At 39.5% G+C, this 24,983-nt stretch overlaps 1 protein-coding gene across 1 annotated transcript in view; it reads right to left on the bottom strand.

Moving 5' to 3' along the window:
- LCMT1 (leucine carboxyl methyltransferase 1) overlaps positions 1-24,566 on the bottom strand; it is a 66,208-nt gene extending 41,642 nt beyond the window's left edge. Inside the window, exons 1-5 of the mRNA XM_004373462.2 lie at positions 24,284-24,566; positions 14,882-14,973; positions 12,884-13,005; positions 7,454-7,530; positions 5,625-5,686 (exon numbers count right to left, since the gene is read on the bottom strand). Coding sequence (XP_004373519.2) covers positions 5,625-5,686; positions 7,454-7,530; positions 12,884-13,005; positions 14,882-14,973; positions 24,284-24,396 — 466 coding nt within the window. The 5' untranslated portion in view covers positions 24,397-24,566. The remainder of the gene's footprint in view (positions 1-5,624; positions 5,687-7,453; positions 7,531-12,883; positions 13,006-14,881; positions 14,974-24,283) is intronic.
- Positions 24,567-24,983: the final 417 nt, after the last annotated feature.

Below are 24,983 nucleotides of genomic sequence, written 5' to 3'. Positions count from 1 at the left end.
GACAGAGTAGAACTGCCCCATAGGGTTTCCAAGGAGTGGCTGGTGGATTCAAACCGCTGACCTTTTGGTTAGCAGCCAAGCTCTTAACCACAAAGAACAGTTAGGATGCCTGTAATATGGCACTGTAAAATGTTGCCCACCAAAATTTAACCCGAAATTTCAGAATCACTTTTTAAACATCAACAATTAACGCCCACAGATGAAATTAGAAAATGAAAGTAGACCAACTATAATCAAGATCCAACCAGTAGACTGTGGATTGGGCCATATAAAAACCTTATTTTGCCAGAATGCTTACATGTTCCTATGGTTCGAAATTGTTGGCATAATAATATAATAGAAAATGAACTGATCAGGGCTTTAGAGGCCCACTGGTAGAGAGATTTTTCTGCTGTTGTAGACCAGTTCTTTCTCACAATTTTGAAGATCACACTCTCTTGTTTCAAATCTATTAATGTTCCTCACAAACTTTTAACAGTTATGTATGGTCTGTCATATTGGGGTACTGTTTTGAATGATGAACAACCTTTTAACATGCTTATAGAAAATCCCTCTAGGCCTGGAGGAGTTGCCTTAAAGGATTTATTTGAACATTAAAATCAGCCCCACATGATAAGAGGAGAAACAAAAAAAACATAGTTGTTCCCAATGCTCCATCTGTGGGATATGCATGGGACCCAACAAGAATTTAGTTCTCCCCAAATCCTTACAAGCCCGTGTACTGGAGGCATTGCACATGAATACCCACTTGGGAAGAGATAAGATGATAGAAATAATAAAAATATATATTGATGGGGGCACTTTTATGAAGCTGCTAAATAAGTGGCTTCCCAATTTCCAATTTGTTCCAGTTTAATTCTGGTAAACCTTATAAGGCTCTACCTGGGAGATTTTCTCTGCCTTCAGGGCCTATGCTTGAATGGCAGATTGATTTCATCCAGCTCTCACACTCAAATGGCTATGAATTTAAACTGGTAATGATTTACAGATTTTCTCGCTAGGTAAAAGCTTTCCCCAGTCATCGAGCTACTGCTGCGTTGATGGCTAAGAAATTCTCTAGAATGTCATCCCCACTTGGGAGCCCAAAGTGTCTTCTGTAGTGACCGAGGAACTCATTTTACTGGAGAAATAATTAAGGAGATATGCAAAATTTTCCCTATTTTTCAGAGACTTGATAGTTCTTACCATCCCCAATCTTCTGGTTTAGTTGAAATAACCAATGGTATAATAAAAAAATTCAACCAGCAAAACTTTCCAAATCTTTACAGTTACCCTGAAAATGAGAAATACTCCATTTGGATTTCACGAACTGTCTCCTCATGTGATTAAAACTTAAATCCATCTCTTCCAATTAAAGAAGACCACAACTTCTACCTGATGGCCCAAGCAACTGAAGGACTCAAACTGAAATTCAGCCACCCAGGTGGTCAGACACAGATGACTGCGAGTAGACCGCTTACTACAAAATCACAGAACAAGACCACATGAAAATTCAGGCAGCTGAAATGATCAGACTGTGTTTCCTACTTACTATGTACTTTTTTGTTTTTTTACTCTTCCACAAAGCAGGTCTATTTACTTGATGATTTTAGTAGTGAAGGAAAATTGAAATAGTTGCTCTAGTTTTACACTTATTACCCTTAGAGTTGCTTTGCTTTTTAAGTTATATTTTATTAACTGGTAAAAGACCATAGACTTTTTCTACATCCTATGCAAATCTAAAATCCTTACTATAGAGATTTGTTATAAGTATTTTAGCCATCTTCATGTTAATTATTTAGGTGTATCTTTTATTTTCATTTAGATCTATGCTAACAATTGAAAGAACTTACTTCTTCATCATTATTATTTTTATGCTTTTTGCTTTCGTTTACTTCTTTTGGGCATTATGAAACTTTAAGTTTTTTTTTTTTTTTTTTTTACTAAGTCTAATAACTAATGGCACAATCTAGCAAGAAAATGCCTTTGTTAAGTTTATTCAAGTGGTGGCTAATGCAGTCAATTTAACGGAATGCTGGATCTGTCATCCTCCCCCACAAACTGCACATGAAAACTCTGATCTGCTAGCATTACAAATGTTAATTATAGTCTCATACCTAGTGTCACTGTTAATACTAGTGCTACTGTCAAGCAAGCCACTTGTGTCAAACTATAACATCCACCTGGCTCCCATACTCACCCTTTAGTACCTTGCTTTTAACTTCCACAATGCAAACAAGCTGAAAGCCTCATTTTGCCCCCATCTTAAAAGACAATCAGAATTAGGGAGATTGCCTATTTGCAATAATTCCCTCACTGAAAATTGGCTACAGAGAGCAAATCAAATTATCCCTCTTCCTAATAACCAGTCCACAGCAAGAATCCTTTGTGCATCACCTGGATATATATTTTTATGTGGAGGATCAGAATAATTAAGGGAAAGCATCAATGGCAAACTGTAATTTACTTAGGCTTTACCTTGTTTAGATGGGTTGAGCGTAGACGGCCAATGTACATTAGGCTATTTAGGAGTTCCCCTAAATATTCACTCCTACAATGAAAGCCTCCACTGGACTGATAATTTAAAGTTATTAGAAAAAAAGAGAACCAAACAGTCTAGGGACCAAGGCCTACTAAGTTTAAGTACTTTAAAGGAAAACCCTGGCCTAGGTTACTCCTTCTTAAGAGCATTTTTTCCTTGGTATGGTGTCGCTGACTTAGAATATGCAGTCTGGAATTTATCTAATACTAGGGAACAAATAGCTGATGATATCACTAATGGAATGGCAACTCAACAGACATCTTTAAACTCCCTTGCCAAAGTAGTATTAAATTAATCAAATAGATCTTGATATCCTTCTAGTACAGCAGAGTTTGTGCCATCGCTAATACCTCCTGCTGCACATGGGTAAACACCTCAGGAGAGGCTGAACAAAATATTAAACTAACTCACCAGAAGGATATTTGGCTCCATATACCTCTACCCTCAGGCTCCCCTTTTCTAGATATTCTCAGCTAGCTACCCTCAGGTGTTGGATCATAGATTAAGTCTGTATTGTTAACTGGATTAATAATATTCAGTGTCATTGTAGTAATTGTAGGAACTATTAAATGATGTATGAAACTTTCAACAAATGCTGCTACTCAAAAGACCAATTTAATGTTCATGAGAAGAACAATGTACATTGACAGTACTTATATTTCAGACAGACTCAAGCCCACTCCTTGAATAAGCCATCAGATGTCAAGTTATTCCTCTAATGTGGCCTGCCCTGCACTAACCCTCAAGTAATAAAACCACAGAAGAGGCTAAAACTATGGCATGGTGAAAATGTCAAATAGTGCCCAGCTACCTTTTCACAATGTTCTGTTGCTATTCATTGCTTGATTTCATTTTTCTTAAATCCACAGTCAATGCTCCTGGAAGCAGCAGTCAAGAAATCGAAAAACGTATAGCATTTGGGCAAATCTGATACAAAGGACCCTTCTAAAACATTAAAAAGCAAAGATGCCACATTGAGGACTAAGGTATGCTTGACCCAAGCCATAGTATTTTCAACTGCCTCATACTCATGTAAAAGTCGGACAATGAAGAAAGAAAACCAAAGAAGAATTAATGCCTTTGTATTAGGGTGTCAGTGAAGAATACTGAATATACCACAGACTGTCAAAAGAACGAGCAAGTCTGTCTTTGAAAAATACAGCTGGAGGGCTCCTTAGAAATAAGGATGGCACAGGACCAGGCAGGGTTTCGTTCTCTTGTATGTAGGATCACGATAAGTCAGAGCTAACTCGACGGCACCTAACAACAATAACAACCTCTTCACACGCATAGCATCTGAGGTCTTAAAGGCTTATTAAGTAAGCAGCCATCCAGAATAAACATATGCTCAAAGTCCACGTAGAAGAAAGCTTTCTTTCAGAACAGTGGTCAGTGAACTGATCAAAGAATTTCTCTTGAACTCCTTGATGAAAAGGAGGGAATGTGTAAGAGAATTTAAAAAAATTGAGGTACCAGACAAAATCTGAAACAGCCAGCTTAGGTTTGGGCATGAATCCTTTGTTGCTAGTTCATTTTCACCCTAGCAGCAGCCATCTTCCGTGCAGGCTTGTCATGCAGGCTGTTTCTAAGGGAGGAATGTCCAGTAAGAATGACCTAACTGCCCTGTAATCCACGCCCCCTGTCACATATCCTTATGACGACCACACTGTAACCAATCTAAGAAAGACACATATGTCCTTTTAAGCTAATCACTTTACGAGCACCTGACACAGGCTTTACAAGTTCCCACCACACCACAGGAAATCCTGCCTTATAATAATCGACTACCAATCAAGTAATGTCTTTCAATGATTTAAGTCTGTAAATACCAATCAAGTACTGTACTTCATGTTCTTTGTTCCCTCCTTATAAAACGTCACTGCAGCATCTTCATTTTGAAGTGCTGGATTTCACTATATGGAATTTAGTCTCTTCCTGGTTTGAGCTGTCTCTTTACTTTCAATAAATCTGTTGATTTTATTTTAATCAGAGTACAGGTGGATACTCTTAGATATCTTGAAAGAGGTTTGTGTTACAGAGATATATACACTTGGCAAAACTCACCAACACTTAAGATTGTGCATTTTACTGTATATAAACTTTACAAAAAAAAGCAAATTCTAAATAAATATTGAATTCTAGTGAAAGATATGCATCCTCGAGTGTTTAGGGATTAAATGCAGTGATGTCTGCAAAAGACTCTGAAATATATCCAAAAAATAATTGATCTGATGGATGGATAGGCATGAATAGATGGATAAAACCAAAACCAAACCAGGTGCCATCGAGTCAATTCTGACTTACGGTGACCTCGTGTGTTTCAGAGCAGAATTGTGCTCCTTAGGGTTTTCATGGGTGTAACCTGTTGGAAATATTGCCAAGCTTTTCTTCTGAGGTGCCTCTGGGTAGGTTTGAAGTGCCAACCCTTCAGTTAGCAGCCAAACACTTAACTGTTTGTACCACCCAGGGGCCTGAATAGATGGATAGATGTGTAATAAAGGCAATACAGGAAATATCTGGGTGGTGGTTATATGAGTGTTTGCCTTTTAATTCCTTAAACTTTTCTATATGTTTAAATTTTTTCATAATTAAATGTTGAGGGAAAAAACTGGGGAGAAAAATTGCTTGAAAGGGCCAATACGGTTAACATAAATGAATGAAGGCAGTCAGGTTTAAGACAACAGAAAATAGTGGGTACAGAGCCAACTGTAAAATGTATGACCCCTCTAAATGAGGCAGCTACTCAATAGTTGTCATGTAGGAATTAGGGTTTACCAGTTTTCAAGGAAACCTAGAAATCAAGAACTTTATGAGAAATCTCTGATTTTAAAATATCAGCAATTAATTCAGATTCTTAAACAAATAAACAGAAAAAAGAATTAAGATTGGGAACCTATAGATATCTAAGGAAAGTCATACAAAAAATTCTTAAATTCCTTTATGGTGGCCAAGATACAAGTGTTTATGTGTCAGCAGACGTATACGCTGTGTAACATCACACACACATGCGTGCATACACACCATTTTTGAAAAGAAAAGGGGGGAGGGGAAGCAAAAATACTCATATAGTCTATATTGTACTACTTAGGTTGAGGATACTTGCCTATATGAAGTGTGTCCTCTGAATGCAATTCTACAATGGGTTTTGATAGGGGAGGCTTGGATCTATGGGAAGAGAGGAAGAGGAAAAAGATGAGTCAAATATCTGATTTACCACAAAAATGTATACACCCTCTACAGAAATAACAACAACAAAAGAAAACCCAAACCCGTTGTCATCAAGTCAATTCCAACTCATAGTGACCCTACAGGACAGAGAAGAACTGCCCCATAGTTTCTAAGGAGTAGCTAGTGGATTTGAACTGCTGACCTTTTGATTAGCAGCTGAGCTCTTAACCACTACACCACCAGAGCTCCCTCTACAGAAATGGCACATATATTTTGCTACTGGTCAAAGCAAGGGCTACTTGCAAAGGACTTAGGCTTAATTAAATTTGACTACAGACACATACAGTAAAAATTCAGCAGATACAAAAGGTTTTAGGTTAGGTCAGCTAAGCATTATACTCGGCACTTGAAGTCAAATCTCACACTGAACTTGAAGAACGCAGACTTAGAAATAGGCTAGTGAGAGTTTTCTAAATGTCTGTGTTTTTCAGGCCATCTCTAGTTTCTTGCCTCTCCACAAGCAAACAAAATGTTTAAGAAAACTGTTATTTCTCATGGATAAACATAAAAAATTGACTCTTCCATAGACTTAAAATTCAGAAATATTTATGTGATAATGCCCTCAGAATATGCAAAAAAAATCGGAAATCAGAAAGCCAAATTCAACGTCTCTCCAACCATATCACAAACACCCATGCATTTTTCACCCAGGAAATCATCACTGGGCTTAACTTAGAGACCATTCACCCTTATTTTACTCAGAGTTCTATCAAGCTTAGTAATACTTTGCAGTTTCCAGAGTGTCAGAATTGCTGTGTATCATTAAAGAGCATATTTAATACAAAATGGAACACTAGGAAATAAGGAAAAATTTACTTTTATCAGAGTAACTAGAAACAATAAAGCTAAAAAAGATTTCAGTTTGTGGGAGCTAGACATCTCCAAAGAACAAACTAAAATTTTTATGTTCATTAAAAGTTTAAAAAATGTAAGAATTAGTTTTATATTTAAATGATTAATACAAAAGGGTAAAGAGAGTGTAGGTTAAAACTATTGAGTAACCCTGACCTCAGGCTTGGAGTTAGGGATTAAAATCTCAGCTCCACCCCTTCCTTTTTAGATGACCTTAGGCAAATGAACTTTTTTAAAGTCTCAGTTTCCTCATCTGTAAAAAAGGGGGAATATGTACATGACCCTTTTTGTATGACTTTCCTTTCCTCATGAGTCTATTCTGAGGACTGAATGAGACAATCCAAGTGAAGTACTTGACACGGTGCAAGGCAAGAAAAGCTCTAAGCAAAGACTGGCAAACCTGTAACCTACATGGTTGCAAAGTCATTGAATGCTGAACTCAGAACGGACTCATTATGTCTCAACTATAATAACTGATTAACTTCAGTCCTCCATTCATTCCTTCATGCAGAAAATATTTACTGCACATCTATTCTGTGCCAGACACCATTCTATGCCCTGGAGATAAAACAGTAAACTGAATACACCTAAAAATTCCAGGCTACTAAACTGTTAGATAAGTCATTTTGTAAACACTCAGAAATTACACTAGTAGACAAAAGAGTCATGAGGTAAGGTAGATTTCATTTCAAAGCCTTCACGACACATCAGAACTAGGGTCTAAGGAAGAGGGGAAGGGGTCACAGGAATGCAGTGCCCTACGATAAGGTCTCTAGCATTCAAGCCCGACATTTAGAGAGCTGGTGCTGAATTCTATCCAGCTCTTTTTCTTCCAGCCAAAACCACACTTACTTGATGTTGTGTATCTTTCTTGTGACTATCATTTGAAAGTCAACTTCAAAATATTTACTTGGGAGAAGGTTTTCATCCTGGAGAAAGACACACAATAGTCTTTATAATTATTTATTCACTCATGTACCAATTACCTTCTATATGTCAAACACTAGGCACCTAAGCCAATGGGGTATTTAAGGATTTTAAAATCAGGGGAATGATACGGTCAGGAATTTGTTTTCTATTTTCAACACAGAGAATGGATTCACAGAAAGCAAGAATGGATGCAACAAAAATGTTACCAGTTGCCATTGAGTCAATTCTGACTCGTGGCGGCCCCATGTGTGTCAGAATAGAACTGTGCTCCACAGGGTTATCAATGGTTGTCATCTTTCACAAGTAGATTGCTAGGCCTTTCTTCTGAGGAACCTCTGAGTGGACCTGCACCACCAACCTCTCAGTAGCCAAGCACTTAACCATTTGGGCCACCCAGGGACTCCTGGAAAAAGAGTCAGGAGGCCATTATGGTCATCCAAGCAAGGACTAAGCCTGAACTAAAAGAGTGGCAGCTAGGATGAAGATGGGAGGAGTTTAAGAGGTATTTTAGAAGTAAGAAGTACACAGTGTTTTTCACAAGGCAGGTTGAGAACAACAGAGGGTCAGAAAATCAATATAGTAAGTATTTACCATCATTTTTTGATGAAATAGAATAAAACATCAAATATCAGAAAGTGTTGCATGTAGTGAAGGTTAGTATTATTTTGTGAAAAAAAAATTTTTTTGTCTGTTATAGTGAAGCATAGGAGAGTGGTAAAGAACAAGCACTTTAGAGCCAGAGGGACAGGGTTCAAATTTTGGCTTCAATACTTATTTGCTATGGTGCCTTGGGAAAATCTCCATGCCAAGGTTTTCTCGTCTGAAAAGTGAAGATATTGGTAACAACAACTACAGGGTTGTGAGGATTGATGAGTAAAAATGTGTGGCACTTACCCTTACTAAGTTACCACGTATGTGCCTTTATTATTAAGATATGTCCATTTACTGACAGGCACATAACTGTGAGTCCGGGGTAAGTTGGTAACATCTACTTCTTACTGTGGGCCGCAGTCAAAAAAGTGGAAAAGCCCCACACCCTCATAGACACCTTTGCCTCCCCTTCCTGCCTTTCCTAGCTTGGTTGGTGGCTATTCCATCTACCAGTCACCACATCATCCTGCTTTTTTCTCCATCTCTTCCCAACTGTCTAAACTGTCAATCAGCCCTACTGACTACAACCAGATCCATCTGCTCCTTCTTGACTCTCTCATCTCCTGCCTAGCCTGTAATGACTCACCTGCTGCTCTCTTTCAACTACACACTCCATGTTGCTTCGAGCTGCTCTACAAACTTTGGCACCTTAGCAGGAAACAAGGTGCTCCACAACCTGGGTTATCTTCGTGGTTTCTTCCCCAAGTACTCCTTTAACATCTGTTCCCCATCTATACTTATATTTCAGAAATATAGAACTACTTATTTTAAAAAAGAAGAAGAAGAAAATTACTGATATCCAGAATCTGGTGATGGCTTTAACCAGTGGAGAGAAGAGGAAGAAAAAGGGGTCAAAGATGATATCCTTGTTTCTGACTTGAGTGACTGGGCAGGTTAAGAGAACCATTTATGTAGACAATAGTAATAACAGATGGAGTACAGACATGGATGGGTAGATGAAATGTTAGGATGTTGCAGATCCCTCTGAGGACAGCATGATGGGAAGCAATCATGAGCAACCACTTCCCAGTAGGTGGTGACCCTTATGGACAAGCACATCAGCATTGTGAGATTCAGCTACGTCCTCCACCCACTGACAAGAAAGACTGCTCTCTGCTGAAATCTCAAAGAATCAGGCCTGGGCTTTATTTGAAAAAAGAAAGAAAGAAAAAGACAATTTTCTGGCATATCAGAAGACCTAGTATCCACAAATCCCAGCATGTGTCTGTCTGTCTGCAGTATTTACAAAATACTTGGAGAACATGTTTAGACAGCATATAGAATTAATTTTTACTAGGATATTCTGCAACACCTTTTAAGAACTTTTACTCACAGAGTCTAGAAAGTTAAAGATAGTCTAAAATTCCAGAAGAAAACGAGAACAAGTAAAACTCAACCAACGAAGGATAGCACAGAATCCTACAGCTTGTACAGGACTTCTTATTTTTCAAAGAGCTTTTCCATGCATCATTTGATCCTCATAAGAATTCTGAACAAGAGATCATTGGGAATGAAAAGCTTCCAAAAGGCTTGCCTGGAGCTTTCAAGAAACGCACATGCTCACTCCTGACTTCGAGAAAGGGACAAAATGGCTATGGCAAGTGATGCTTCAACTTTTTGTTCTGTGATTCTCTATCGCCCTTTTGACGTCCCACTCCCAAATAACTCACATGTCACTAGGAGACACAGGAGACATCCAAGACTGGGTAAAAGTACATGAGGGCCAACAGGAATAGCCATGAGGGTGTCCCACACAGGGGATCCAAGACGGCCGACTGCTTTACTGGCTGACAAAATTGAGACTGCTTCCCCTACAGGTTAGGCTGGAGCTGGATCCTCTGACTGTACAGAAACGTAATTCAAGAAAACCAACAGACAGAGGCCCCTTAAATGGTTCCACTCACCTTTATTCCTTCTTAGTGACGTATTAGTCTTTCCTTGTGCTATTCCTGACGGCTGCCTAAAGATGGGGGTCTTCACCGTGCAAATGGTGTTGGGCCCCCGAGATGGTATAGAACCAGCTCACAGAGCAGGGGTGGCAGAAAGCCTGGGACACACAGCCAAGCCTCTGCTGGTGCCACCAGGGGACCATCCCAGCTGGCAAGTGGATGAGGAATGTGACTCATGGGTAGGTCTTCCCTAGTCTTTTATAGAAACATATACACCTTTAAATTAAGGGTCTGCAAACTTTTTATGATAAGGGCCAGATAGCAATTTTCAGCTTTGCGGGTCAGATGTCTGTGTTGCAACTACTCAACTCTGCTGTTGTAACATAAAAGCAGCCAGGGACAATGCATAAACAAATGTGCATGGCTATGTTCCAGCAAAACCTTACTGACCGAAACAGGTGGCAGGCAAATTCACCCACGGGCTGTAGTTTGGATTTTTTTTTTTTTTTAATGCAACTTTAGACAGAAAAACCCTTCATATCAACAAAAATACCAAACAAAATGAAAAGCTTTCCCCCAAGGACTTTCCAAGACTGTGCAATTCTCCTTCCTTACTACTGACAGGCAATTTTTTTTTATTCAGAGGGGCAAATAAGCCCCACTGTGTCTTGCTCAAAAATAAATACTACAGATTAATTAATTATTCACGCCACCTATGAGATGGGAAAAAAATAGTGTGAAAGATTCAAAGAGGTCCCAAGTGCAGTGGACAGATTTCTCCCTTGGCCTCTGTTAGCACAGACAATGGCACATTCTCTTATACTCTTTCATTTCCTTACACCACGCCGTTGGATTATATTATATTACACCACTATATTATAAAGGCACATCAGATTTACAGGAAAGGGGCGGTTACTGAAAACATCCCCATGAACAACCAGAGAGGGGATATGTATAGGAAAGCGGAATGAATTTAGAGTTTGATGAGCTGGATTCCAACGTTTATTGCACATTGCAATGCCACTGGTTGTACAATCTGGGGGAAGATATACCCTCTTGTAGCCCCATTTCCCTAACTGTATAACACCCCCTCACAGAGCTCTCATGGTTGTTCAAGAGGTCATGGGTGGATACCCACTTCATAAATATTAGGTATCTTATCCTGAATGAAGAATGCAGAGTCAAACCATGAATATTAAGACCATACTGATTTCTCACTTGAGGATGAAAAAGGGTAGGAGCTCTGGGACCAAAGACATTCTTATCAGGTGAGCTGACTAGGGACAAAAAAGATAGGTGGGTTGGCTTATGTCCAGACACTTTATCTTGGTTTACATCTGGAAGAAATTCAGGGAAAGGCACATACCCTTTACTGCCATGTGACCAATCTGATTAAAGAACCAAGCAAAATTTGTACAAACCTTCAGAAAAGAAAATGTAATGAGTGAAATCTTCGTAGGAAAAAGGTTTGGCTCTAGTCCTGCTAACGAGGCCCAAGTTTCCTCTTACATTAGCGAGTGTATTCATACTTGCTCTCAATCCCTAACAGGGCAGTTATGGGATCAAATCAGAGAATGGCTACAAAAGGGCTTTGTATTATATGATCATGACCCAGCCTTGGAAATCTCCAAATTTCACCTAAGATGCCTATGGCATGAAGGACCTAGTTTTACCCTTAAAGGTGGTCTTTGTCCTTAGCCCTTGGAGTAATTGGGATGCCTTAGTCTGGGACTCCCAGACCACACTTGAGGATTTGTGCTGTTACTGAGGGCTGGCCAAATAAGACAAGACTCACCGATAACAAGCCTCAGGAGGCATGAATTAGGCAATCAAGCAGGACTGGTCAATAAAAGCCCAGAACACTGAGGCTCAGGGGGCTTCCTGGTAGACAAGAACACATGATCCCAAGAGGGTAGCACATCCCTTGGGACATGGAAGCTCCACATATTGGGAATCAACCCAGATCTCACCCTATGTGTCTCTTCATTTGTATCCTTTTTTGGCTATAATAAATCTGTAGTCCTAAGTATGACACACTCTCTGTGAATTCTGTAAGTTGTTCCAGAGAATTATCAAACCCAAAGGTCAGTGGGAGCCAGCAGGTCAGAAAGACTCTGAGCTTGCAGCTGGCATACTGAAGGGACAGTGGAAAACCAGCCCCAAATTTGTGGCCAGCAGGTCAGAAGGTTGGGATGTCGTGTGGACTCCCCAAACTTACAGCTGGCATCTGCCTATTTGGCAGCCTGAAGGATAGGGTCCTTTTAACTTGTGAACACCGACTTAGCTCCAGGTATCTAGGGTCAGAGAGAGAGAGAGAGTGCTGTGGGGCTGGCTGGCGATGAGGATGGAGAAGTGGGAACATGAGGACTGGATCAATCCACACATTTTAGGGATTGGAATCATGCTGATCTTTACCACACAATGCCATTATGCTGACAATAAAATCTTAGTTATTGTCAAAATTGCAAATGTATTTGGCTCTTTGTCCCAGCAATTCCACTGGTGGAATTTTTCCTCCTGATGTGTTTCCACATATGCAAAGAAAATTATACACATGGATAGTTATTATAACCCTGTTTGTAACAACAAAAGATCAGAAACTGCCTAAATGTTCATAACCAGACCCTGGTGAAATAAAGTATTAGTACTGATGATGGTTGTGGAGGGCTAGGCAGATGGGGGCCAGATGTGGGAGGAGACAGGGTGGTCACTGCATACCTTTTAATATACTTCTAAATTTTTTGAGCTACATGAACATCTTCAAAAATTAAATTTAAACAAATGGCTTGCAGGAGGGGGAGATCTCACTTACCTTTAACTTCCAGAAAGTGGTATCCATCCCAGCCCCAAGATTTAGAATTTGACAATGACATTCTGTCTTCCGTAGAAATGCCTTTATAAGCTGACTGACACCATAAACTCGAGCAAAATATCCTAAAAGAAGTCCAGGGAAACAAGCCATCACACAATGACAACAGAAATAACCCTTGCAAAGCCCAGTACAACAGAAGAGCAAAGCATAAAACATCTACCCTTCTCCAGCATCAGATTTATCCGTAGACTTTATGGGAGAAATAGCAACTGTCAAATTCTCATCTTTTTTTTTAAAAAAAAAGTGGTTTGAACCAAAGTAAGGACAATCTGTTTAATGGAGGAATTAACTACCTAACTATAAGAAAATAATCTAAGAAAATCAAATGTCCTATAACTTCATGTACGAGAGACAATTGTTTTACATCAAAATATCTGATCCAAACGTTCCTGTTGGAAATATTCTCTTCATGGCTTTAGAGAAAGCTACCCAATACTCTGGCGAAACTCAAAATTGTGAGATCATATGAAAAAGAATATTTTAGGTCAGGAAATTGGGCAGTGAATGTTAAAATAAAGAAAGCCACATATCTTATCATGTTCCTTTCATCTCTACCTTGAATAGGTTAAAGATTTTATATAAAATGGCATCACAGACTACAGGTGGCACAAGAAAATAGCTGCCCCAATAAAATTCCTTGATAAGGTTTGGGGTGGGAATTGGGGAAAAGGGTGGTAAGAAATAAAGAAGAAAAGAAGATAAAGTCTGTCTGTGTTCTATGGCCATGCTGCTCAAAGTGTGAGAGGGAACTGGTACCAGTATGTGACTATCTTAAGATCACAATTTGAGAGTAGCATTTAGAAACTTTAATTGTAATTTGGCAGAGTAATTTTAACTGTGTTGAACCCACTAAAAATTGGGCTTGTATTGTGCATGTCTTTTAAAATACGTTTTTTTTAGTAAATCGTTTTTATTGTATTTTACAGAAATATCATCCATGATGCATTAGATACTGAAAAGAAAAAAAAAAAAAGACCTCTTCTCACACAATGTTTGGGGAGCAATCTCCTATTAGGCTGCAGGTCCCCAATCTAGAGATTTGAACCCAAGGAGAGGAAGAAGGAAGAAGGAAGGCTGACCTGTTGTCCCAGAGCACCACACAGTCCCCACAGCTGTACCTACTAGGAAAATCTGCTTCAAGAACATGGGAAGAATTGCAGCCTCTCTGCCAGGTCTTGCCAAATCTCACTGATTCCAGGTCCTCCTGCCCCTCATTCAAATTAAGTACCATATTTCTATACATAAGAGCCACTGCTTTAAATTTTCTTTGCATTTTTACACGCTACCTAAAAGGAACCATCTTTAGGGCCATGATTCTCTGCACACACAAGAATTATGGTCATCTCGTCAATTTCTGGAGCCCTGGTGGCTCAGTGGTTAAGAGCTTGGCTGTTAACCAAAAGGCTGGCAGTTCTAATCCACCAGCTGCTCCGTGGAAACCCTATGGGGCAGTTCTATTCTGTCCTATAGGGTCGCTATGAGTTGAAATCGACTTGACAGCAATGGGTTTTTTTTTGGTCGGGTCAGTTTCTAAATTAGACTGAGAATACGTCCTGCTCTTGTCTCAAATCTTTTGACTTGCTTGATGGAAATTACTTGCAGAGCCTAATAACAGTGTTACTAACTAACTCTCTAATAAAGCAACAAAACATATTCCTTGACGTAACAAATAGTTCATAGTAAATGAGATGTAACTGGCTTCTAAACATACAAAAATAATGTTCAGGCTCACCTATAAATAAAATAAAACTACAAAAAGATACATTTTTTTATCATATTAACAAAGATTACAAGTTTGCTGAGGATGTTGGGAAATAAGCACTTTCATATACTGTTGCAAAGAGTACACTCAAACACTCTATAAAAATGAATCCGTACAACCTCAGGCCTCTTGGTGAATGAGGACACACTGAAGGTGGGAAGTGGCGGGTCACTTGCCTCTGTTAATTTCTGGAGCCTTCCTTTCTTTGGACAATCTCACAAAATGCTGGATGTAAGGGTCATGCCAGTAGCCAATGCTTACTGCAAACCTGAAAGGGATGAAAAAGGAGGCAGAGATAATACAGATTAGTAGGTTCAGCCAAGGTACCACTGTAAAGTTCCCAGGAACCAGGTCAAGAGTCCAGAGGAAAATCATCATGTTCAAATGACCAAAAATGAACAGTTAGTGCCCCATTAAAAATTTAAATGGGATCATCCATCCATCTTTATATCTGCATTCCACTGCCCATCACATTTCCCATGGTGGTTATTTCTCAGCCCTATTTCCTCATATCCCTAATTCCTTCCTCAAATCCCAATCAATAAATAACATAACCTCATACTTTATACAGATTTACTACCATTTATTATCTCAGCTAGCTCAATGGCCAAAACTTGTCATTCAATTCTACTCAACCTAAAATTCTGTGCTAGAAAAAGAGAGACCCAGAAATATTTGGCAAATATCACTATTTACTATTTAAGGATTTCTGCTGACTCTGTATTATATGCTAGTTCATTTTACTTCCATTAGGGAGATTATGGGGGGAAACATGGACAAAGTAAACAAAACAGCCACATTACAACTAGGAATATGCTATGGTAGCCTAAACTTTCTCTACCCTAGAATTAGAATGTGTTAGTGTTTCAAGTTTGGGAACTGAATCCAAGTCTGGATTCCACTGGAAACCTTCTGGCAACCCTGAGTGGAGTCTGCTTTGGGACAACTGAGAAGAACCTGGATCTCTGAGGCCTCTGGGAGCCTGCAGCCTGCTCTACCTACCTCTTGATGTAATTTTGGAAGATAATAAATTTCTTTACTGTTAAATCAACTTGATTTAGGCTTCTATTACCTGCAACTCAAAGGATTCTAAATGATACTTTCAGTAATACACCTATTTCCACGTTGCTTGATAAGTACACTGCAATTTAAGTCTGTATATGTTTCCCAGCTAGATTCTGACCTCCCAGAAGTAGCTACTACATCTTTTCCTTTCGTTGTATCTACTGACAAGGTTTACTACTGTCTTGACTATAGCAGGTGCTGAATTCTCTACACACTTGTTTCCCAAAGTCTCTCATCCATGTTTGCAAATCCATAGACACCTAGAATGAAGCACATTAACTTAAAGGTTTATGTTTAACTACTCAACGCAGCAGCTCATCACAGAAACACACAACATACTCACTAATGAATTTGCTATAAGCCCAAATTGTCCAAGGAAAACAGCAGATTCTCAAAGCTGTACATCAGCAAACTTGCTTAGTTATTCAAAATAGTGTTTTTCAAACTGTGAATTGGGACCCATTAATATCAGAAAATCAATGTAATAGTCTGTGAGTCTGCATTTACTGTAAAAAATGAAGTAGAACAGAATGAAATAGAAAATACCAGCGTTCATCACAGATTGTTTCCCGAAATTTTCATTTCAAGTGTATGTTGTGGAGTGAGTGACATGAAAAATGTATTTTCTCACTGTGGGTGGCAGGCAGAAAGACTGGTAACCACTGATTTCAAATAGATCATGTACTGCCATCTAGCGGTAAAGCTGTACCTGCAGTTGAAGAAAAAAGCATGGTGGCACAGCGGTTAAGCTCTTGGCTGCTAACAGAAAGGTCGGCAGTAGGAACCCACCCAGCAGCTCCAAGGGGTAAGGGGTGGGGAAGACTTGGCGATCTGCTCCTGTAAAGACTGCAGCCTAGGAAACTCTATGGGGCAGTTCTACTCTGTCCTATAGGGTCTCTATGAGCTGGAATCAACAGCACAATATAACATTCTTTCTGGAAGCCAACTGCCAGGCCTTTCTCCTTTAGGTTAGCAGCCAAGTGTTCAACCAGTTGTGCCACCAGGGCTCATTAGTATTACTGTTGTGTGCCATCAACTAGATTCTGACTCATAGTGACACTATAGGACACCGTAGAACTTCCCCATAGGGTTTCCTAGGCTGCAGTCTTTACAGGGGCACACTGCCAGGTCTTTTTCCCCTGTGGGGCCACTGCGTGGGCTCCTACCGCTTACCTTTCTGTTAGCAGCCAAGAGTTCAACCACTGTGCCACCACCCTTTTTTCAACTGCAGATACAGTTTTACCACTAGATGGCAGTACAAGATCTTTTTGAAATCAGTGTTTATCAATCTTTCTGCCTGCCACCCACAGTGAGAAAATACATTTTTCATGGCACTCACTCCACAACATACACTTGAAATGAAAGTTTTGGAAAACAATCCTGATGAACGCAATCTTTACAGGAGCAGATTACCAGCTCCTTTCTCCTGCAGAGTGGCTGGTGGGTTCTAACCACCAACTTTTTGGTTAGCAGCCAAGCACTTAACCACTGTGCCACCAGGGCTCCTTCTGAAAAGATTACAGCCTAGGAAACCCTATGGGACAGTTCTACTCTGTCGCATAGGGTCACTATGAATCAAAAATCAACCTGATGGCACCTAACAACAACAGTAACTGCATTTAGGAGAACACTCATCCCACAGTTTCTGTGTTGGAAAGGGATTTAGAAATGATCTACTCAACCTTAACATCTAGTACAAGAATCCTTTCAACACCAAGTCAATGCTTTCCTACACCCACAAGGAAGGCACTCACTCTACTGCTAACAACTCTGGTGAAAGCTGATCAATTTGTCTCCCTCTATGTGTTCCCTGGAGCCCTGGTGGTGCAGTGGTTAAGAGCCTGGCTGCTTATCAAAAGGTTAGCAGTTCAAATCCACCAGCTGCTCCTTGGAAACCCTATGGGGCAGTTCTACTCTGTCCTATAGGGCCGCTAAGAGTCAGAACCGACTAGACAGCAACGGGTTGGTTAAGTGCTCCATTTTGGGCTCATTACTGCCTTCTTGGGTAATAAGGAGTAAGCTCGATTCCTCTCAACTGCATTGTCAGTCAATTTAATAATATTGGTCCAGTCAAGCAATATTCCTTGAATGCCTACTATGTGCCAGGCACTAGAGATACAGTGGTGAACAAGACAGAGAGAAGAGAGACAAAAATAATTAAAAAGTGATGACAAACGGAACCAGAACACAATTAAAGAAAATGTTGACACACTGTGAAAAATGGAACTAATGTCACTGAACAATTTGTGTGGAAATCGTCAAATAGGAACCTAACTTGCTGCGCAAACTTTCACCAAAAACACAATAAAATATTATTATTGAAAAAAAAAAAGGTGACAACAAATGAATGAAGAACATGAATAGAATAGAGGACAATTTCAGAGGGAAGGCCTCTCTGAAGAGAGATGGCCAAACTGAACTCAGGAGAATGAGAGAAAGCCAGCTGTGCAAGAGGTGTTCCAGACAGGAGGAACAGCAGACAGAAATGCTCTGGGGTGGGAAAAGACTTGGAGTGTTCCAGTAGCAGAAAGAAGACACGGGAGTGAAGGACGGAGATATACTGGAGAACAGTAAAAGAGAGGAGAACAGGGGAAGCAGCTGGAGAGAGGACCCAGAGGGCCTTGCAGGAGTGTGGAATTGATCTCAGGAGCACACTGCACATGTTCAGTGATGAACAGCAGTACAAAAAGGGTAGTGAGATGCAAAGGTACATAAAGCAAATATACCCAACCACTAATTTCTATCACTTACTTCTTCCTAATGTTTCTAACATTTGTCTCTTTCCATTGCTAAAATCTAGATGACTATATGTGGTTTCCATGCCTCAGAGGAAAGAGGATCTCACTGTTTTGCATATTAGAGTAGCAAAGATAAAAAAGAAAAATCTACAGCACAGGATCAGGATGAGTGGAATGAGTGTGACAAGAGTACTATTATATGCCACAGATGGGAATTTTGAAGGAAAGATGAGCGTTATGTTTCGGAATTCAAAGGTCGTTCATTGGAGATTAACTGAATAAATTACAGCATTTCCATAAAATGAACAGTAACCAATCATTTAAAAATTAGATATGGAAAGATGTTCAAGATATACTGTTAAGAGAAAAAGGTAAGATCGAATATATCTGCTCCTGTATAGACTGCAGCCTAGGAAACTCTATGTTGATTCTCTCTATTGTTTTCCGATTCCCTATTTTATTTACCTCTGCTCTGATATTTATTATTTCCTTCCTTCTGCTAGCTTTGGGTTTAATTTGCTCCTCTTTTTCCTGTTACTCAATGTGTGAAGTTAGATTATTGATTTGAGATCTTTGTTCTTTTTTAATGTAGGCATTTACTACTATGAACTCCCCTCTGAGCTCTGCCTTCACTGCATCCTGTAAATTTTGATACGTCTGTCAATGGTGGCTTGCATGTTGCTATGGTGCTGATCAGGTTTTAGCAGAACTTCCACACTAAGATGGACTAGAAAGAAAGGCCTGGTGATCTACTTCTGAAAAATCAGCCAACGAAAACCCTATGGATCACAGCTGTCTCATCTGCGACCAATCATGAGGATGATGCAGGAACAGCAGCCTTTTGTTCCATTGTGCAGGGGGTCACCATGAGTCAGGGGCCAACTCAACAGCAGCTAACAACAACATTTATCTGTATTATTTTATTTATATTATTTATCTGTACTTTTCTGAGTGTATAAATTATTTTATAACTAATTTACCTTTCAAGTAAGTTTGCAAAGAATATTACCAACATTAAATAAACCAATATAACAATAAATATTACATAAAACTGACCTTAACTTGATACTAAAAGGAATTTTATTTCCTTCTGATAATTTTAATGGAATTTCAGATTTTCAAAGCAAACAGCAGTCAACATGAGAAACGTTATTTCTAATCCCACAGTGCTACAGATATACAGCAGTAGATAGTGCATGTATTTATTTGGCCAATATCAACTGAAGGCTGGAGAGGAGTAAGCGTAATCCATTTTAAGTTCGCAAATTTTATCAGGGACTGCCTCCAGGTCTTTAGTATTTTTGTATTTATTCATCTATTCACTTATACTTAAGTAAATCTATTTATTTAAATTTGTGTAAAAAATCTATTTACTTATGTTTAAGTAAATCTATTTACTTATGTTTAAGTAAATCTATTTACTTATGTTTACGTATATCTATTTTCTTATGTTTATGTAAATCTATTTTCTTATGTTTACGTATATCTATTTACTTATGTTTACGTAAATCTATTTACTTATGTTTAAGTAAATCTATTTACTTATGTTTAAGTAAATCTATTTTCTTATATTTATATAAGTATTTTCTTATATTTAAGTAAATCTATTTACTTATATTTACATAAATTTATTTATCTATTTACTTCAACCAACCACCAATAACACCTTCTCTATGTCAGACATTGCTCTTACTGCTTTACTAATATTAAATATCATTTAATCTTCATAATCATCCTATGAGGTGGGTATTACTACTATCTCAATTTGATATATCAAGAAACTGAGGCACAGAATAGATTAGTAATTTTGCCAAGTTTATACACCTAGTAAGGGGCAGAGCTAGGATCAGTCTGACAGAGGATTTGGTTCCAGACTCCATGCTCTAAGTCACCATGCTCTGTCTCCATGAACCCACAAAAAGTGCTAAGGGTGATGATGAACTACTGCAGTCTGGCTTAATCCAGAACTCGAGTTTTTCCCACTCTATATCACATACCAAGCATATATGGCCCAAGCCTCCTTCTCCAGCTGCCAGGGCATTCTTTTGCTCCTTTAACAGTCCATACGCCTTCTTTGCTGTAGCTGTACCCACAGCCTAAACACTCTCCTAAACTATTTTATTTTAGGCTTTTCTTCTCAATTTAAAATCATTCACTAAATTTTAAGCTCTAATGGCATCCTGAACAATTTCTCAGCACTCAACACAAAATTATAATTATGTATTTCATGGGTAACTGTTTCCTGTCTGTGTTTGCCATCTAGACTGTGAGCTCCAGTACGTCAGACACCACATCTGTCTTGTTCATCATCGTTCCCAATCATTGAATCCCTGCAACTAGCCCAAAGTAATGTCCTGGGACAAAGAAGGCTCTCAATAACTTTTGTTGAATGAACAGAATACACTCAAGCCTCATGTTTTCTTTTTCTCTGACACTTACCTGTGCTCACATATCACTATGCTACCACACCCCTAAGAATGGAGACTCCTGTGGCATACAGACAAGAGCTCTGGAAACAGGAGAGTTACTGTGGAACTTGCTCTGCAAACAACTATGTGTAGTCTTGGACAGGTCGAATTAGCCTGAGTTTCAGGTTAACAGTTGGGATCATGATAACCTACAATTCTCCTTCCCATAAACCATCAAGAATGTAGCTATTAGATTAAGAAAACAACTCCATTTACAATAGCACCTAAGAGAATAAAATACCTAGGAATAAATTTACCCAGGGATATGAAAGACTTACACTATGAAAATTACAAAATACTGCTGAAAGAGACTAAAGAAGACCTAAACAGATGGAAAGACGCGTTCTGTGCTCTTGGATTAGAAGACTTAATATAGTCAAGACGAGAATACTATCCAAACTGATCTACAGATACAATGCAATACCAATTAAAATCCCAACGGTATTCTTTACAGAGGTGGAAAAACTAATCTTCAATTTTATATGGAAAGACAAAAAAACGAACCAAACCCGTTGCCGTCAAGTCAATTCCAACTCATAGCGACCCTATAGGACACAGCAGAACTGCCCCATAGGGTTTCCAAGGAGCTGCTACTGTATTCCAACTGCTGACCTTGGTTAGTAGCCAAATGCTTAACCACCGTGCCACCAGAGACCTTGAATAGGCAAAGCAATTTTGAATAACGACACATTAGAAGGCCTCATGCTTCCTGATTTCTAAACATGTTTCATAGCTGAAGTAATCAAAACAGCCTGGTACTAGTTTAATGACTGACACATAGACCAAAAGAATAGAATTGAAAGCCCAGAAATAAATCCAAACATCTACGGTCAATTAATTTTCGACAAGGGAGCCAAATCCATTCAATGGAAAAAGAACAGTTTCTTAAAAAATGGTACTGGCAAAACTGGAGTTCTACATGCAGAAAAATTAAACAAGATCCATATATCATGCTATACACAAAAAGTAATTCAAAATGCATCAAGAACCTAAACGTTATATCTAAAACCATAAAGTTCTTGGAAGAAAATATACGAGCAAAGCTTTGGCATCTAATTTTTTTTTGATGATAGATTATCAAACACAACAACAAATGCATGAGCAACAGAAAACAAAACAGATAACTGGCACCTCATAAAGGTTAAATACTTACATTCATCAAATGACTTTATCAAAATAGTAAAGAGACTTGGAAAAAAATCTTTGGGAATGATATAACCGATAAGGTTCTAATAGCTAAAATACATAGAAAACTTCTACAACTTAACAACAAAAAGACAAATAACCCAATCAAAAACTGGGCAAAAAACACAGACACTTCACCAAAAAGGATATTTAAATGACCAACAGACACACGAAAAGATGTTCAACATCATTAGCCATCAGAAAATACAAATCAAAACCACAATGAGATACCATTTCACTCACACTACTATGAGTAAGATTAAAAAAACAAAAAACAAACAAAAAAAAAAAACAGAAAATAAGAAGTGTTGGAGGAGATGTGAAGAAACTGGAACCCTCATCCACTGCTGGTGGGAACGCAAGACAATACAGCCATTGTGGAAAACAGTCTGGTGGTTCCTCAAAAAACTAGAGAAGACCACCTGACCCAGCCATTCCACTCGTAGGTATATATCCTAGGGATCTAAGAGAATCGACACAGACATATGCACACCTATGTTCACTGCAGCACTATTCACAATAGCAAAAAGATGGAAATAACCTAAGTGTCCATCAACAGATAAATGGGTAAGTAAAATGTGGTACGTACATACAATAGAATACTATCCAGCAATACAGAAAAATGAGTTCCTGATGAACCTGGAGGACATTATGTTGAGTGCAATAAGTCAATCAGATACACACAAATAAATACGTATGTTCTCACTTTTTGTGAAATGATGAATAGGTAAATATAAACTAGTGTTCATTAGTGGTTACCAGGGTGGGGGTGGGAAGAGGGAGAAGTATTCCCTAGGCAGTAGTCATTTTTTGTTTATAGAAATGGGAAAGGTGGCACTGAATACGGGTGAAGTTTGCATAGCTTGACTGATGTAACTGATGTCAATAAGCTGTACATAGAGAAAAGAGACGACTGTGCAAATGCTAGGTTATGTATGGTTTTGCGACAATAATGACAACACCAAAAAAAAAAAAAAAGGGGGTGAGCTACAGATGCTGGTACTAATTAGACATAACCAGTCACGTCATGGGTTTAGTTTTCTTGGTCTGGGTGCTTAGAGCGTGGTCTTGCAGGACAATCCAGTCAACTGGCATAATACAGTTCTTAAAGTTTATGTTCTACCTCCCAGTATGGGGAGTAGTGTCTGGGGTCTCAAAAGCTTATGAACAGCCATCTAAGATACAACTACTGGCCTGAAACGAAACAGAAAGAAGGAAACTCAAGAATCAGAGAAGAACTAATGGTCTATATGAACCACAGCCTCCTCCACTTTGAGACCACAAGAACTAGATGGTGCCCGGCTTCCACTACTGAATGTTGTTATCAGGAACACAACAGATGAATACTGGTAAAAAGGGAGAAAAATGCGGAACGGAACTTAAAATTCTTATAGAATTCAGACTTACTGGACCTACTGAAGCTGGAGAAGTCCCCGAGGCTACGGCCCTGAGTTGCTCTTCAAACTTGAATTTAAACTATCCCCTGAGGCCACCTTTAAACTATGTTAACAGTTTAGCACAAAAAGATTGTCACCTTTGAGTACTACGTTTCTTTAAATAAAAATTATCTATATAAGAGCAAAAAGTCCATAGCTATTTTAAAGCATAGATGATAGGGTTAGGGGGGCAGGGCCATTAAGAAGTGGTAGGCAAACAACTAGAAGAGAAATAACGACAACGCTGATACAATGTGAAAAGAGTAACCAATGTCACTGATCATTACGTCTAAAAACCGTGGAGTGGGAGCGGATTCTGCTGTATATATTTTCAGTTAAAAAAAAAAAAAGAATGTTGCTATTAGTTGTCTCATGTCAGTCTCTCCAAGAAGACTTTAGCTCCAAAAAGGCCGAGAACACATCTGCCTAGTTCAGCGCAGTATCCCCAGTCACGGAATGCCCAGGGCTTACACTGTGCCTGGCACACTGCAGGCGCTCAGGAATTACTGACGAAATAAATGAACCCCGCTTATGTGCACAGCACAGGTACGAAGCGAGGATCGCACGAGTTGACGCATGTAGCATCTCTTTTGGAGTACAAGTGTCTTCTTTATGAACAGGCCCGCCTCCTACCCAGGCCCCAGCCACCCGGGATGCCTGTCCCTAGCCCCGCACCCGACAGGCACCTCTTGCACAAGGAAGCATCTTCGCAGGTGCCGCGCACGCCATCGTCGTCAGTGTCACTGCTCAAGGTGGAAGAACTGGAGGTGAGTGAGGCTCCCCTCAGGCTAGCGGCCATGGGCGTGGCGATTCCGGATTGCTGTGCCCAGCAGGGACATGGAAGCGGGGTCGCCCGGCAGCGGTAGAAGGAGCGAACCCCACGGAGAAGGAGGGACAGCACGAGCGAGTTCCACCCAGCACAGCTGGCGCGGCGCAGTAACACCACCCACGACAGCTTCCCCAAACAACCTTTCCGCCTATTAGTCGTCTGCCCACACGCTCACTGGACAATTTCCCCGCCCCCTCATTCCGCGCCTGCGTTCATTGGACAACTCGTTTATCCCCACCCACGTAACCCGGAAGTTTACTGACAGAGCGTAAACTGAAAATGACGCAAGAGGTGACCGCAATGCTCTCTGGGAAGTGTAGTCTTAGTGCTTTGGGAGGCTCCGTATTTTGTGTTCTTGCTGGTCGGGAGGTTTTACAGCTAATTAACTCAGGTGGAAGAGCAGGCAAAGTTCGCAGTATTGGGGCGAAGGCAAGAGAATATAGCAAGAGGAAAGAGTTGTAACATTCAATCGGGGATCAGACTCAACAATTTCACAAATATTTATTGAGTGCTGACTCTGCGCAGCACATTTCAATAATGACTTTACCCACACAACT

The sequence above is a fragment of the Trichechus manatus genome, unplaced genomic scaffold (assembly GCF_000243295.1).
Source record: "Trichechus manatus latirostris isolate Lorelei unplaced genomic scaffold, TriManLat1.0 scaffold00024, whole genome shotgun sequence".
In the NCBI taxonomy this organism is placed as follows: Eukaryota; Metazoa; Chordata; class Mammalia; order Sirenia; family Trichechidae; genus Trichechus; species Trichechus manatus.
The sequence above is the reverse complement of the archived record's forward strand: the minus strand, read 5'-3'. Positions and strand labels throughout refer to the sequence as shown.